The sequence below is a fragment of the Homalodisca vitripennis genome, unplaced genomic scaffold (genome assembly GCF_021130785.1).
Source record: "Homalodisca vitripennis isolate AUS2020 unplaced genomic scaffold, UT_GWSS_2.1 ScUCBcl_6504;HRSCAF=13745, whole genome shotgun sequence".
Lineage (NCBI taxonomy): Eukaryota > Metazoa > Arthropoda > Insecta > Hemiptera > Cicadellidae > Homalodisca > Homalodisca vitripennis.
In genome coordinates, this window is record NW_025782617.1 from 366 (window position 1) to 17,263 (window position 16,898).

Below are 16,898 nucleotides of genomic sequence, written 5' to 3' on the forward strand. Positions count from 1 at the left end.
TGCTCCTGGAAATCCATAAGGTTGTCTAGATTTAAGTGACACATCGGTTTTTGCTGTGCCCAGTGGTAAGTTCAAACTGGTTTATACCAGCCAGAAGTGATCTCTGCTGGGTTAGTGATAGCATACTTAAAGTATAATAACTAGACATGACAAGAAAAATGTTTATAGTTTTGAATAAAACCATCATCAATGATTGACTGGCATGAACATGAAACAAAGGTAGTGCTATGATCAGAATGTTTGTGAATTTGTGGACAGCAGGATTCGTAAATTTAATTTGAAATTTTTGCCCATGCAATGATTGGGCAAGATTCAAGTAGGTGTTTTCAATCCCACTTCACCAAGCTAACAGTTTAATTTTTCAGCGTTTGATTGTAGACATTACAATTTAAAAAAATTGATAGCAGAGAATTTTTTTTGACAAATTACCTAACCTAAAACATTCATATAAATCATACAAATACCTGAGATTTAAAAAGTGTAACAATTTCCAGGTGTATTGATACAAGGACCGTTTTATAAATAAAACAAAAAATTTGCAACAGTTTTATTAAAAATTGTTAAAAATTACTGAAAAAAGAGTTTCTATGTTTTTTGTAAGGCTAATTATATACACAATATGCAATATTGAAGCTAATGAAATGTATGCAAGGGTAAAATTTTCAATATTAAAGATATTCCATACACAAATTGAATATGCTTCTTCCCCAAGTTGGTGCTTTCACTATATTGTAGATTAATTTGTCTGATATTACAGGGTATGTAAAATGTCATAATGTCTGGAAACATCTTTTTTTTTTAACTATAGCAGATAGAAAACTGAAAACTGCACGATGTTATAGGCTATATTAAAAAACAACCATCACACACATACATTATGGAGACTCTTAGAAAGTTAACTCTGATAAACTGGCTAAGCTTTTGTTTCTTGGCAAATGTTAATATTAAAATTAGTGACCAACCAAGATAGTCCTACAGCTTCATGTGTCGTGTGAACCACAGGAATTCCACCCATGGAAATTGCATTAGCCTAATTTATAGGGAATTCTATGTAACAAAAGTTTGTCATCGTTGTTAATGTTTTTGAATTGGTCTGAATTGAATTCTTTAAACTAGATATTTCATTTATACAATATGAGTTCGCAATCAATACCATCAAAATATTTAAAATTGTACTTACTTATTACTTCCTCAATTTCAAACAGTGAATTTTTTTCAAGTCACTGAAGGCCATGCCTTTTATTCTATCCCCTCCTTCAGGCGGGTATGCTTCGGTCTTCATCTGGAGATATATCTCATTAATTGAATCCGTGTCCTGTGGACAATGGTAAATACTCAAATTTTCCATCAGAAATATTAAGAACTGTGTAGGTTAATGCAGATAAATATAGCAGTAAAATTAAATATTTCAAACCAATCCTTAAATTCTCTTGTCTACATAACGCCTAACAATTTTGCTACACAATGAAGTGAAAAATGGTTTTTATTTCTTGCTAGGGACTAGAGTCCTCTCCTAATAAACTCTTTCAAATTGTATTAATAACTTTTCTACTATTTCTACAACACGAAATAAAATGGTGAGACTAGAGTTGAAAACTAAAAAAAAAATTAAAACCTAAAAAGTTAGCGCTTGTTCTTCCTTCTGTTTACTAGTAGCAACATTAATAAACTTAAAAAATTAACTGATCCATGCTAATTAACAGGATTCTCATTAATAATTTCTTTAAATTGGATTAAATAATGAAATTAATGAAAATAATATTCTCTTCTGAAATCTGGTTCTTAGGATGTTTCATATTGTGAACTAAATAGCTCTATAATATTTAAAAAAAGTTTTATAAATATCAATTTGGATAGGTGTTTATAATAAGTAAAAAAATGAATACAATTTATCCCCTGGATACAAATTTGAAATGAAGAAGGCATGTGCATGTAATAATAATAATATTAACCCTATGCACTCAAAGGCAGTGTTAATAATTTGTCCTTGGAGCTCGTGTGGCCAGCTCTACTGGCCGACGCCATTTAGTCAGGAGCACGGATTAATATTTCCCGTAATGTTATTTCAGCTCGTATGTCAAGTTGTACTGGACAAGCTATAATAAATCCATAGCTCGTAAGGCCAGCACCACTGGCCACTAAACATAGCAGCTATTTTGTAATATTCTCTTTGTTTAATAATGAATGGTGAGTGTTGAAATCTAACAAGCAGCTGTTTTTAAAGTAATTTTTAGATAAAGCAGTCAACTTTAAATTAGCCTATAAATCTTTTCTAAACATTAACTGTGAAATAAGAATGAATGACGCTGTGAGCCTTATACATGAATGGTTAGAAACCTAAAAAATTTTACTAGAAGACGTGTGCTAACTATTCTTGACTACACATAGGTGTGTATTTTTAAAAGTTTTATTCCGTAAAAAAATTTAAAGACAGACAAATTTTAAATAGTTCATGTCTGAATATAACATAACTGTAAAGGCCTACTTTATAACATTTTATTTACATATATTAGTTAACAATATACGTATAAGGAGTTAAATTTCCCAAATATGTGTTTATTTTTGTATTAAAAAGATGAATTAAAAATAAATTTTAAACATTTTAATTTCTTATTTAAACATTTTAAACTACTATGCATATAAACACACAGGATACTAAAAAATAATTCCGATCTGGAGAGGTAAAAAAAAAATATGGCCCGCGAGCTGCCAATGAAAGTTGCGAGGTCAAACTATTACAAATCTAACGTAAACTGTCTGCAATCTTGGTGTGGCCAGTGCTGCTGCCTTTCGAGCCCAAAGGGTTAACAATGATGATAAAATAAAAATTTGTCAACTATTCATACAAAGCTTCTGATTCTAATTTTACTATAGAAATTACTCAGACAAAGGTTGGGAACAGAGAGTAGCACTTTGTTTACTTGTGTGATATAAGATAAATACAATAAGTCACAACACAAGATTTTCCATAGCAATGATAGCATTACTGACTATCACATCTGAAGTTATAGAGTGGAATGAGATCAATCACAGCAGTTTTGCTAACAAATTATAATAAGTATGGATTATTGACTTTACTCAGTGAACTTGTTAAATTCCCTTGAAACTGCACTATTACGTACAGCTACCAAAAAGAAGCCAGAATAGCAATGCTGTGGGCGGAGCTTGTGTAGGAAGTATTTCTGCCGCTAGCCATGTATAGCGCAACTCACGGCCAGTTCAGTGCCACCTGTATTGTCAATCTGGCTTGTTCCATTCATCTGCAATGATTGTTTTTGCTAGTGCTGTTTTATACTTGTTTCGTTTTTTATGATGGTAAGTTTAAGGTGAACAAAGTGCAGCTGTGAAGTTTTGCTTTCTATTTGATAAAAATGCTGCTGAAACTGTTTTAATGTTGAAAACAGCTTACCAAGAAGACACTATGGGAGAAACTAAGTGTACAAGTGGATTGCTCGATTTAAAAATGGCCACTTGTCGAATGATGACAAACCTCGTTCTGGATTTCCATTAACTACCTGAATCGATGATATTGAAATATTAAAATATTTGACAGCTAGTGCTTGCCTACCATCAACAGACAGTTGATCAAATATCAGAGATTATTGAGTTATCTTGGAGCTCGGTTCAGCAAATTGTAACGGAAGATTTGGGAATGAAAAGGGTTACTGCCAAGTTTGTTCCTCGGGTTCTGACTGACAATCAAAAGGAACATCGAGTTGAAACATGTCGTGTTTTGAAAACATCAGCATCGTTATATTACCTCACACACCTTTCTCACTTGACCTGGCACCATGCGACTTTTTGTTATTTCCACACATAAAAAGGGGCATGAAAGAACACCAATTTGACAACATCAAAGAGGTCAAGAAAAAAACGAGTCAGCTTTTTCTAAAGATGAGTACAAAAATGTTTCGAACAGTGGAAACATCAGTGGGACAAATGTATTAGTTACAATGGAGAGTATTTTTAACAGGGATAAGGTTTTTTTTATAAAAAATATTTGAAAACATAATTAAAAAAAAAATAATTCTGGTTTCTTTGGGGTAGCTCCTCATATACTCAAATGTCCAGAACATAGACACACTCACAAAACATGAGACTTTCCATTTGGCAAATGCAACTCTGTAGACACAAAATTAGTTACCTTTCCCCAACCAATCCCACATTTATTCATTCCAACTGTAATTTTATTCATCTGCTATCACAGAGCTCTGATCTATAAAGCAAAATGGGATGAGGAAGGTACGTTTTTCTTTTCTCTCCAATCACATAAAACGCAAGCTTGGTATTATTTATTGATAGTAGTGGTCATTCATTTACTGTATAATAAGTAGCTTGATCACAATTTTACTCTTTTATCAAATTACTAGCTACGTTGATGGTGATGAATTATAGCCAAACCTGAGCCAGAGCCGTAATCAGCCTGTCCAGATGATAGACCAGACAGTAATGTGGTTGGCAGACACAAGCCAAGGCTTGGACTGTCGTTGCAGTTTGGGTGTCCAGGGCCAGCAGAGGTTTCAAACTGCCAATCATAAAAACACATTTATAATGGAACTTAAGTTTAAATCTGCCCATGAGTGGGTTTCATCCACCCTGCACTCAGTCAGTAAACATTCATTTCCATCCATAGCGATGGATAGGATTTAGTTCTCGCTCTATTTTTAATAAGCAATTAGTTCATTACAATGTGGTGGGAAGTTGGGCTCGCAGCCAAAACAAAGGAAGTAGTGCTCCAATTATATGCTAAAGTCTATCAGAGCGTTGGGTTTTGGAATCCTGCTGCTGCACTTGCAAAGTGGTCCTTATATATACCGCTCGGTCTGTAGTATGAGTAAGTTATTGGCGTCATACAAACTCTTTACAATTTGTCCAGGCTAGCCAACAGTTGACTCATACAAATTAATAGCCTAACTTAGGTCTTTAATTTATCACTTACTGTATGGGTTTCCGCACTGTTGTTGAGAGTGACTAAAATAAAATTGTTGATAATGAGCGCTGTGTTTTTAATGTCAAGGTGAGTGACAACTACTTTGTAGATATAAAAAGTAATAAAACCACTATGTGTTTTGATTTCAAAAGAAAATATATCTGGTTTTTTTTATTTAAAAAATTTTTTTAAAGCAGAAGCTGATCCCCTTTTAAGCCTTACTCTGTTTGTGCGAGGCTCTTATCAAACAGAATAGGGGGGAGAGCCACAGTACAAGGTATATGGTACTGATAAAAAGTGCAATGTTCACAGACAGGATCTGAACCTGCGATATCTCTAACAAAAATAAAATATGCAAAAAATATCTCATATGCAAAATAAAAATGTTGAAAAATACTTTTCAACTACAGGGTGTCCAGTGATGACCAAATCTAAAAATTCAAGCACATTTCAAGGTTTTCAAGGCTCAAAATTATAAAATTCAAGGCTATAGTCGCGGTTTACTTTTGGCTCTTTATCGGTAACTAACAAACTTTATAAGCCAAAATCAAGTCACGAAATAGTGTTCACTTTCCATGTATTAATAAAGATTTATCAAATATTTAAGGCTTAATAACAGCATCATGATATTTTAAAAATAACAGTTTAAAAGAATACATACCTTTATTTTAGACGATGCTCAAAGATAGTGGGTCCCCTGTTTAAATTATTAATGTCCTTATACATTATTAACATTTTATAATTAAATTCGTTGTTGAAAAATCTATAGTAAATGAGCTTTTTTCATATGTTGTAACTTATAATTGAACTTCCATGAGTTCAAAAACTTTGAACTGTTAATCGTATCTATAAAATATGTTAATTTAATTATTTAAACAATACTAAGCTATTTATGTAGCATTTCATTTAGTTTGAAATGAATTTTTTAGTGTAATGTTACTATTAAAAAAAAAGTAAAAAAACATTGCAGGCCTATAAAAAATTATGATAAAGTACCAAAGCTTAATTTAATGTTTATATTGTGATAGTTTTGTTACAAATACATTTTAATATCCAAATAGGTAAATGATTTAGATTTTGTATTTTAAGTCTGAAAAACCCTTCAAATACACAGGATAGTAAAGAAACAGTTTTACTAAAAAAATTTCAAGAACAATTTTTTATTGATAGAAATACACAAATAATATTTACATATATACATGGAACAGCTTTTAGTAAATTATTTTGATCAAATTTTCTATTTCCTGACCAATGCTTTCACATTCCTTTTGGGCAACTTCCAGAATTTTTCTTTTTTTTAGTTCCAATTCTCGTACTAGGATTTGATTCCTTTTCCTACTTTCCTTTTCTGCAGTCTCTTGTGTGGTCTTCTTCTTTTCCTCTAACAAATGCTCTTTGTACATGGAGTACGAATTAGAGGCAGAAAGAAGAATCTTCTTGCAAATGGGCACCTTCTCCACCCCACCATACACACTTACAGCATTGAAGATTGTTCTGGCTGAAACTAACGAGTCTTCTTTCATATTTTCAATCAAACACTCTTTGTTAATAGAAAACCCTCGCTCTACCTCAGCGTTGCCATGTGAGAGGATCAAAACCAGTTTAATAATCGTCTCAATAGACTGATAGTTAGAGCAATATTTCCTGACCAATCTAATCCAGAAATGGTCCAGTCTTCTTGGTTCCTTTTTCTGGCACCCACTCCTTTCCTCTACGTCTTCAACTCTCTTGAAACTTTTCATCTCTTGGATGACGTCTTTGTTCAAGGACAACTTTTTAAACTCTTCTTGAGCTATCTCTGCCGTTCGTGTGTTAATAAGATTGTTCTGGGTCAGAAGGATTATTAATCTTTCAAACCTCACCTGCCCTACTTTAGTGTGTGCTATGTTGGGGTCAAGCGAAGTAAGAAATTTTGTTGCTTCATAACTAAGTGGGGATCGATCCAATAATCTTTCCAACAGGCATTTCAGTGCTTTTCGGCATTCATCTTTAAACAGAGTCACTTCTTTTAAACTAATCTTTTCATGAAATTTCCCCAATTCGCATTTTGCTCCAATTCCAATGTTTATCTTGGAAAGTGGAATTAAATTTTCTGATTTCATGAAGACTTTAATAGAAGGAGAAACTTTCTCTGGCAGAACAAACCGTTTCCATCTCTTTTATCACTAAATTTCTTAAAGAAGTGTACAGAAAAGGGGCAAGGGGCAAATTACTTTGGAACTCTGTAAGAAGGGGTTGTACATCAGAGGACAGAGTTTTAAAGAAAGCTAGCTCAGCACCCAATAAGTGGTTTTTAAGACACTCTTCTATGATAGAAAAACTTCTTGTATTGGGTTTAGCCTTCACTTGGTCCAGAGATTCAACATATTTCCTTAAGTCAGGTAGAATGTTTATTGCTCTTTCTGCCACATCTGCATTTTCCAGCCACTTGACAGCACAAAACTTTAGAGGAAATTTCGTTGAACCCGTGTGTTTGGTAAAACTACCGCGGCGAGCTGGCTGGTCCTTGAAAAAGTTATAAAGGGCACGCAGAAAGGGAACTATATTCCAACCAGTGGAATTCATTGCAGCCTTGAATGCACAATGAAGAGTATGCAATCCACAGGTGCCCAAATCTATCATTTTTGTTTCTAGAGACAAATCTGTTTTCAAGATAATCTCTAAGATCAAAGAGAAACTTCTTATTTACGTTTGGACCATCCATTGAAACTTGAATGAGCTTTTTCATTTCAACACAGTTCAAGGCAGCAAGAAATGCTCTCAAAAGATCTGCAGCAGTAGTCTTCTTTAAAAAAGCTGATGTTAGATATCGAGTACAAACTTCGTTTTTCGCTGCACTACAAAATCTTACAACTAAATCCATTTGTTGGCTCTGGCTGATTTTATTTAAAGATTCATCAAAGCTTATAACCAAGTGACTAGATTGATTTAGTTCTTTTAACAATTCATTTTTGAAAAATGGAGCAAGCCCAAAGACTGCTAGATATCCAACTTTAGTCCTTTCAAGTTTCATTTTACTTAAAAACTTCATTTTCAGGAAACATGTGCCTTAAAATATGAATATCTTTGGCTGTTGCCCTATTGGATCGATGACTGAAAACACTGTTCAAACACCATATTATTTCAGCCCTTGAAACTTTTTCATTTAACAAAATATTTTTCATGATAGAGTTTTTTTTATCAACTAACATTGGCACTGAAGACTTTGGAAGAGAAACTTGTTCAGCTTGAGGTAAGTCAGGTCCACTTTCATTAATCATTGATGACTTTGAAGTTGTAGGCACATCTTCATTACTCACTGATGACTTTGAAGTTGTAGGCACATTTGCATTAATCATAGATGACTTTGAAGTAGTGGCTAACTCAGATTCCCTTACCTTAGTTCTTAAATAAGCTCCGATGTTGGGCTGTTTCATCTCTGCATTGGCCTTTGAAACATGTTTTTTTTGACTTTGAATGACTCACAAGAGCTTGCCTTCCCATTGTAGATACGGATATTAGCGTCCCAGGACAAAATAAGCATGTCGCTGAATATATGTCTCCTGCAGCTCTTCTAAACCCAATTCTTGCAGTCCGGGTCCAAAAGCCAGTGATCCTGGAAACTCGTCTTCCCGTGCCTCACCATCTTGAAAAAAAATAACTTGTGTTTAATTGTTTTCCCAAAAACATTTGATTGAGACCAACCTTAATTTAACTTTAAAAATCTCTGAAAAATTTTTTAAAGTTTAACATATGTTTAACAAAAAAAACTTGACATAGTGGACTGGCAAGGATATATTCTAAAATAACTAACTGCACATTCAACAAAAACAATGACATCCATATTACATTGTACTTAAAAGTTTATAATAATTTAAGGTACATTATTATTAAATAGAACCAAGTTTTAATAAATTAATTAATTCATTGCCTGTGCTTCTGACATACATAACTTAATTTGCTGTTTTAATGTAATGTAATTTTGTATACATTTATTAAAGTTGTTTGTTTTTATTTATTTATATAAGTGTCCATACTTTTAAAAACTGTGACATAATAAAAATAAAGTTAGGTTAAGTATTGACAGCTAAGTAGCAGGTTTATATAAGACTTATAATGAAATGACATCAGGTATTTTTTTTAAACACAGTGAGAAGAAAAGAAAACAATCCAACAACATTTTTTTAATTGGCCGAGGCCTTTCAATGTCCATAACATTATCATATGTCGTCTTTAATGGTGTCATGGACATCCAAAGACCTCTGCAAATTAAAAATAATGTTTTATTGTATTATTTTTTTCCTTTTTCATTATAAAAAGAATCTCCTTAAAAATAAATAAACGGTTTTTAACCCCTTTGTCCATCATCAGTCACCATATCAATTTGACTTCAACCCCTTAAAGAAAAATACATAGGCCTACTAGAACTAAATATATTTTACAAGGTTGCCACATCAATTTATAATTAGTAAATGTTGTAAAAAATAAATACGGTAGGCCTAAATATGTTTTTAGGTTGCCCAGGTTAGCCACAGTTATGCCAAACCTGTATTAACTAATAAGTTTAACCCCCGAGAGGTTTCTTATTATAATGGGAGAGGGCGCACACAGAGGTTTTTTCCACATCACATAATTACAAAAATGTATTCTATTTGTTTTGTTTTGTTACGTAATTTTTACAGTTAAGTGCTACCTGAAGTTATTAGGAACTAATTTTATTGCTAATATTGTAAATTGTTTAACAACTTACAAGCAATATTTAAAAAAATCACGAGTAATTTAATACTATAGGTAAAACCAGTTATATTTAATAGGTAAACTATTCACTAAGCACTTTTATTTTAATAAAAAGTTAACATGCAGATATAACCTTCCGCGAAGCAACAAGCAACTCCTCGAAGGTTAAGATAAAATCAAATATATATATATATATATATATTATATATATATATATATATATACTTTTCTGGTGTCAAAAAATATAACCTAATGAAAAAAACTTAATACTAAAACGAAATGTTGGTAAAAATATATATTTTTCCCATTTGTTAACAAAAAAATAAAAAGTAAAAAAATGTTAGTATTAAGCTTTATTAGAAAACTAAACCCAGCAATACTATTCTAAACCAGTTGAGGGTTAAATTAGTTTTAGGTGAATTAAGTTTCATAAAAACAAAATAACTGTTAAAATAAATAAAAAAATATTAATATTCATTTTGTAAAAATATGATTAAACTCAAATAGTCGAAAAACATAGCTATTAGAACCCACAATTTATTTTGTGTTAAAAATATATTTGTCACAGAAAATTTTTACCCTCTCTAGAAAACATGTTTGAAAGCCATAAAACATTTGAATAACTAACCATGTACTGCACCTTTACTTTATAGCATAAGTTAAATTACAAATAAGAAAACTATTGACAATAATTTAAAATGGTAACAACCATTAATAAGGTACTTTGGGATTATACCGACCACATCAGTATGAAGACAAAAATATAAATTTATAGAAATAAACATGATAGAACGAAAAAAACAACTCTTTAATTACAAAATTACGATTATCAATTATTATTAATGGGGTCAGATTCCATTATATGCCCCCAACGCTTAAACTTTTTTCAATGAACTTAGAACGTTATAAAACGATGTATTTGAGTAACAGAACTAACATTCCATCAATCAACAAGCATTTCCAGGTATTGTGATCGGTATTGTTGTCGCTGTTATCTTATCTATCTCGAGAATCCCGATTACGGCAGGCCACGGCATCACATGATTACTTAAGTTTTTTGCACGGTACATAATTGCCTTTCCATTACAATTCAATTATATTTCTAATCACCCCCTCTAGAATTTGATTATTTTACTGATAGGTACTATCTCGAGGCATGTTTTTCTTTCGTCGACATCAGCGCGGCTGCCGAAGCCCGCGCTGATGGCCGGAGGCACTCGCATTTTGGGTGGCGGAGTGTGATCAAGAATAAAAACAAGTTTTGTGTGTTTTTTTCAATTAAGAGTTTAGTTTTTGTTTGGTAATGTTGGTTTTTGTTGAATTTTTGTGTTTAGAGAATTGTAGGGGTAAAACACGAAAAGTACAACAAAGTGATGCACCAGCTGAACGGGCGGCGAGACTGCAATCACGTTATCTACTAGACCGCTCGACTTCCTCTGTCTGAGGATGGGGAGGGGTTTGCGATAAGACAATACCTGTTTTATATTGACGAAATATTGTTCTACGCTAATCTAGTAATCAGTAGAAGCAAAAATTTCAAATAAAGATTCATGTCTGGGTGTGATCGGTATAATCCCAAAGTACCGTTGTTTCGCCTCTTGGGTGAGAACGGAAGAAAATTTTAATAAACACTTATTTTCAAAAGTAAGAATAAAATTAGTTTAATAATACTTAAAATTGTATATAACTTACCTTGCACTTGTTCAAAAACTTGATGACAAATAATGTTCACAATAATCAACAACTGACCGGCACTGAAAACAAATTACTTCACCAAGCGTACATACACACCACCTCTCGTCAAACCAACTACACTGACGCCATTTTTGGCGACTGCAGCGAGAGCGAGTTACTTCCAAATTTCCTTTGTATTCTGCTTATTTCTCATCGATGTCTACATAATCGAACTGTTGCTTCGATATCGTCATTCGCGTTAGTAACGGTAGCGGTAGACTATGGCAATTCAACTCGATATATCGAACCTCGAGTTCGAACGATTTAAACAATCGAACCGGTCCGAACGCGATACTTTCAATCGTACAGCCCTACAGCCCATGACAAACAAACCCTCCCCTATAGCCCATGACGACATCAAACTTTCTCTTTCTCTCGTCACTGAGTCACGTCCACATCTGTGCCTATTGTTCGTGAATCGCGCGAAAACGAAACAAAGGTCAAATGGAGTAAACCGTTTTAGCTCAAAATATTTATAAAAATACGTTGTCTAAAAAAATCAAAACTCCCGATTTTCTACAAAATACAAGCATAATTCCCGCTTTATTCAAGGCAGGTAAAATTCAAGCATAATTCCCGCTCTTCCCGATTTTCAAGGCTGCTGGACACCCTGAACTATTATTACCTGTTTACTGTGAGGTTGGTGATGGGGTAGTCGTGTGTTTGTACATCTCACAGCTGAGCTGGAAGGGGAACTGTAGAGCCTTCGGGTAGGACAGTGGCCAGCTGTACCAGCAGTCGTGCCAACACGCTCCCTATCTCTGTGTCCAGGCTAGCCAACAGTTGACTCACCCAAGTCAGAAACATCCACTCAGGTACTTGGCTACTCTGTAATTCACACAAAACTTTGACTGTATTTATTTTGGAGAACAACCAACCTGTGGAACTAATATCTGCAGGTCCGAATAACTATCAGTTAATTTTAAGAGACACCGCCTTCATTCATTTTTATATTAATTTAATGATTTTATACAGGGTGTATATTATGTCTGGAAACACCCAAATATATCCTTTAATAATTTAAATATAAATTTGAAACCTCTTACAATCGTGATAGAGATTGGGCATCTACTTTTTGGAACAATGTTTTGTTATGTCACACCAACGGGGGACGTCCTGCCGAGGGTATCGTGAATATTCTTAATGGAAGCCTATACCTTGTGATACATAATTTTAAAGGTAATAGCTTACTGAATTGAATGCCACAAACCGCATCTCAAGGGAATTATTCTATCAGAAAATAGAGCATTTTTAGTATTGAAAATTTACTGATGTTCAACAATGTAATTTTAACATGGTTCTTGCCACAAAATGTGTTACACTAATTTTTTTAGCATTTTTTTAAATGTTCAATTAAATAAAACAAAAATTTCATTTTAAGCTGGTTCTATTAGCACAAATTTGCCAGTTTTTATTACAGTACAATTATGGAAATACTTATGTTATTGATTTCTTATTACAAATAAAAAATAATGTATGCTGTTAGAAAAGTCTTACAACAAACGTTTTACCTGCATTTGGTGTCAAAGCAATTGTTCGAACTGTGTTCCTTCTACGGTTTGACAATGAGCCAATCTTGTGTAAAATGATTCGACAGAGTTGCCTAACATTTCTTCAGTTATCAAAGCAAATCTCCTCTATAATCCTGTTTCTTAGGTCTTCCAAATTATGAGGCTTTCTTCTATAAACATTGGATTTTAAATGACCCCATAGGAAATAATCGATTGGTGACAAATCCGGAGATCTTGGAGGCCATTCGATTTTCTCCTCTTCGGCCAATCCATTTATGAGGAAAACCTTAAAATCCAAATACTCTCTTACCTGTCTCCCATAATGGGGTGGAGCACCATCCTGCTGAAACCATACATTATCAAAGTATTCTCCTGATGCAATTTGAATAGCTGGGATTATTTCATTTTGGAGCATATTGTAGTAAAGTTCGGCATTTAAATTTCCATTGATGAAAAAGGGTCCAACAATTTTGTTACCTAAAATTCGACACCATACGTTCAGTTTTTGTGGTTGCTGTGAATGGGACTCAGTAATCCAATGTGGGTTTTCACTAGCCCAGTAACGGCAATTGTGCCTGTTAACATTGCCATTTAGGAAAAAAGTTGCCTCATCAGAAAATAGTATGTTGGTCAGAAAAATCTCTATTGTCATCACATTTGCGCATCACAAGTTCACAAAACTCAACTCTTCTGTCGTAATCATCCTCACTTAACTGTTGGACTAAATGAACTTTAAATGGTTTGTATTTATTAATTTTCAAAATCTTACTCACAGACATAGGGTGCATATCATGTTGCTGTGCAGCTTTTCTGAGCGATGTATGTGGGTCTTCAATAAATGTTTGCAAAACATCTAGTGCATGTTCTTCATCTGTTGCAGATTGTATCCTACCCGACTTTGGCCGATTACGTACACTCCCTGTCATTTCAAAACGCTCAATAGTTTTTGATATTGTTGAAACACTTATGGGATTCCTTTCTGGGAAAGTGTCATTAAACAAATTACAAACTTCCCGATAAGATCTTTGACGATCGCCATATCCTCGCATCATCAACAGAGTAATTCGTTCTCTTTCAGACAATTCCATTAAAATGCCAAATAAAAACTGAACTACTGTAATTAGATAACTTGTTGACAGCAATGCTTCAGAGACACTGATTAACTCGACAGGAATGATATGACCTTTGTCCATTTGTAATTCCCAAGCTTAGACCTGTCTAGTGAAAGCTCCATGCTCAACAAACTGAAACCTGTAGACCAGATTGATTAATAACACAATAATGTTTCTCATAGGCTAGTGACCTTTGTCTCTTTAAACCTTCCTGCTGACTGGAAAACACCAAGTACAGATTCATAAGTAATCAGAGAAAGTGACTCATAAGTTTTATTCATTGTAATAAAAACTGGTAAATTTGTACTAATGAAACCAGCTTAAAAATAAATTGTTTATTTTATTTTAATTGAAACATTTAAAAAATGCTAAAAAATTAGTGTAACACATTTTGTGGCAAGAAACCATGTTAAAATTACATTGTTGAACATCAGTAAATTTTCAATACTAAAAAATGCTCTATTTTCTGATAGAATAATTCCTTTGAGATGCGGTTTGTGGCATTCAATTCAGTAAGCTATTACCTTTAAAATTATGTATCACAAGGTATAGGCTTCCATTAAGAATATTCACGATACCCTCGGCAGGACGTCCCCCGTTGGTGTGACATAACAAAACATTGTTCCAAAAAGTAGTAGATGCCCAATCTCTATCACGATTGTAAGAGGTTTTAAATTTATATTTAAATTATTAAAGGATATATTTGGGTGTTTCCAGACATAATATACACCCTGTATATTGTCTTTCATAGTGTAAAATCTAATCAATATTCACAAACAGACAATTTTTAGCTGGACTAAATGGTTGCATGCTTATAACAAAACTGAACGTCTCATTAATACTATATTGTAAAATTTCAAAAAATAGAATATGTTTTCATTGCTAAAAAATATTTCACGCCTGTTTTATCACAATAAATAATTGCAAACTCTAGAATATTTTTGTGTTAGTACAAAATAAGATTTCAAAACAAATTACAGTTGTACATACTGTATTTTCAAAGTTTTAACTATGGAATGTGTTAAGAGGACAAAAAGTATCGAGAGACTTCACTTTACCTCATATACATTGAACCATTACTTCTAATCAACACCCACTTGGTTCAATGCATTTGCTTACTGCATATCAGAGAACCATTTAACTTATACATCTAAAAGTGAATAAACAAAACATTTTATTAGAAGTTTACATTAAACGTCTAAGCATAACAAGAAATGTATGTAGAGTTTACAATTTTGAACAAAAAATCATTTCAATGTGCTTTTTCACTGTTTTTTGTATACCCCTTGGGCGAAATTGTTGGCCTTTTTTTGGTGGAATTTTTGTAATTTGTACAAATTTAGTGATTGTAAATAAAAGTCATTTGACATGTACTTGGCCTTCCGATCATACGTTACTTTGCTTACTTAAAAACACATATATGACAGAAACAGTCACATAATTGAATCGTAAAAAGTAAGGGCTCTGTGGTGTAGCAGTAACGCACTATCCTGGTAAGTGAGAGATCCGGGTTAAAGTCCCAGTGGAACAAGTACTTTTTGTGATTAAAAAAAAAAATATATATATATAGTTTTTTTTAAATAAACTCTTTCAAAACAATAAAAATGGCCTGCCAATGAGGAGATTGGGTGAGCACCACACTAAAGGCAAAGAAATCAAACTGTAACATACTTCATTGATGAACAGATCCTTGTGAAGAAGCAATGGGAGCTCCAATAAGCAAGGAAAGAGCCTTCGAGCCTCCGCTGAGCCATGCTTCATCGCCCTCAGCAGTGACTTTATCAGTTCAGCATGGTACATTGGATCTTCTGTAACACAATCAATGATTTATCAGAATAACAAGTTCAGGATGAAACATATCATTAGAAAGCAAAAAAACCACAGTTATGAATTTAGATAATTTGAATGTACTTGTATATAAAAAATATTGTAGAACCTGTATAGGAATTAAAAGATGGAGAATATTTATCATGTAAGTCTTTAGGGGTGACTCCATCAATCTACAAGTCAACATTTCACCCCTTAAAAAAAGGAAAAAAATAATCTTATGAATGTAGAATATATATATATATATATATATATATAAACAGTACATGTATGAATATACATAAAATATTTACAAGCAATGCATAAAGTTCTTCCGAAAATTGTTCAGTGACATTTTTACAATCTGTTTAATTTTATTTCACAGAATTAACATTCGCTGTAAAAAAAGGTGAGTCTGACTTCTTTTATAAAGCTGAGGTATTTTTTCATAGATCACAAAATCAAACTTTTTGAACCAAGTTTAAATATTCTAAAATATATTTCAATAACAAACGTCTATTATTTCTTGATTAGTAAGCCTATATCTTACTTTTTTATTTTTATTTTTTATTTATTTATCGTGAACGCCAATCCTTAATTCCTTGATTCACTGTGATCAGAGCGTATCATTTCAATATCCAAAGCGAGATGGTAGGTCTCTGCTGGCACTATAGGATAGAATAATTAACAATTCTAGAGAAAGAGTAAGTGTCTGCTGAGATCCTGAAGGATTGTCTTGAGTTTATGCTTGAAACTCGTGCTTCTGTGGTTCCGGAAGAAGTCGACATAGGAGGCAACAGAATTGCCAAACTTCAATAGTCTTGGGAAGGAAGGTGTGACCATATTTTGAACCATAAGATACAATCTGTTGAGAGTATAGATAGACTCATGAATTTTGTTGAGATTGCATCTGTGGTAGTCTGGTAGAAAACCATTATCTGCTTTTGGAAGCTTTGCAGATAGAAATGCTGGCAAGAAAGTATAAATCTGGGCGATGGACCTCTTCACCACTCAGGAATTCTGGCACTCTAGATACTCCAGAATAGTGCTCCAAGGAAAAAAGAAGATTTAAAAAGCCTCTTCTGTTAG

The 16,898-nt window shown here is 33.2% G+C and overlaps 2 protein-coding genes across 2 annotated transcripts in view; both read right to left on the bottom strand.

Annotated features, from left to right (window-relative positions):
• Nucleotides 1-1,203: 1,203 nt before the first annotated feature.
• Nucleotides 1,204-15,764, bottom strand: LOC124373841 (the record flags this gene model as incomplete). Its single annotated transcript, XM_046832166.1, has 5 exons — nt 15,675-15,764; nt 12,085-12,208; nt 12,006-12,051; nt 4,402-4,525; nt 1,204-1,315 (listed from the first exon to the last, which is right to left on the bottom strand). Coding segments are annotated over exons 1-5 (496 nt in total), but the record flags the coding sequence as incomplete, so codon positions are not given.
• LOC124373840 (DNA-dependent protein kinase catalytic subunit-like) overlaps nt 12,095-16,898 on the bottom strand; it is a 44,574-nt gene continuing 39,770 nt past the window's right edge. Inside the window, exons 11-12 of the mRNA XM_046832165.1 lie at nt 15,675-15,811; nt 12,095-12,208 (exon numbers count right to left, since the gene is read on the bottom strand). Of these exons, the coding sequence (XP_046688121.1) occupies nt 15,790-15,811 (22 nt within the window). The 3' untranslated portion in view covers nt 12,095-12,208; nt 15,675-15,789. The remainder of the gene's footprint in view (nt 12,209-15,674; nt 15,812-16,898) is intronic.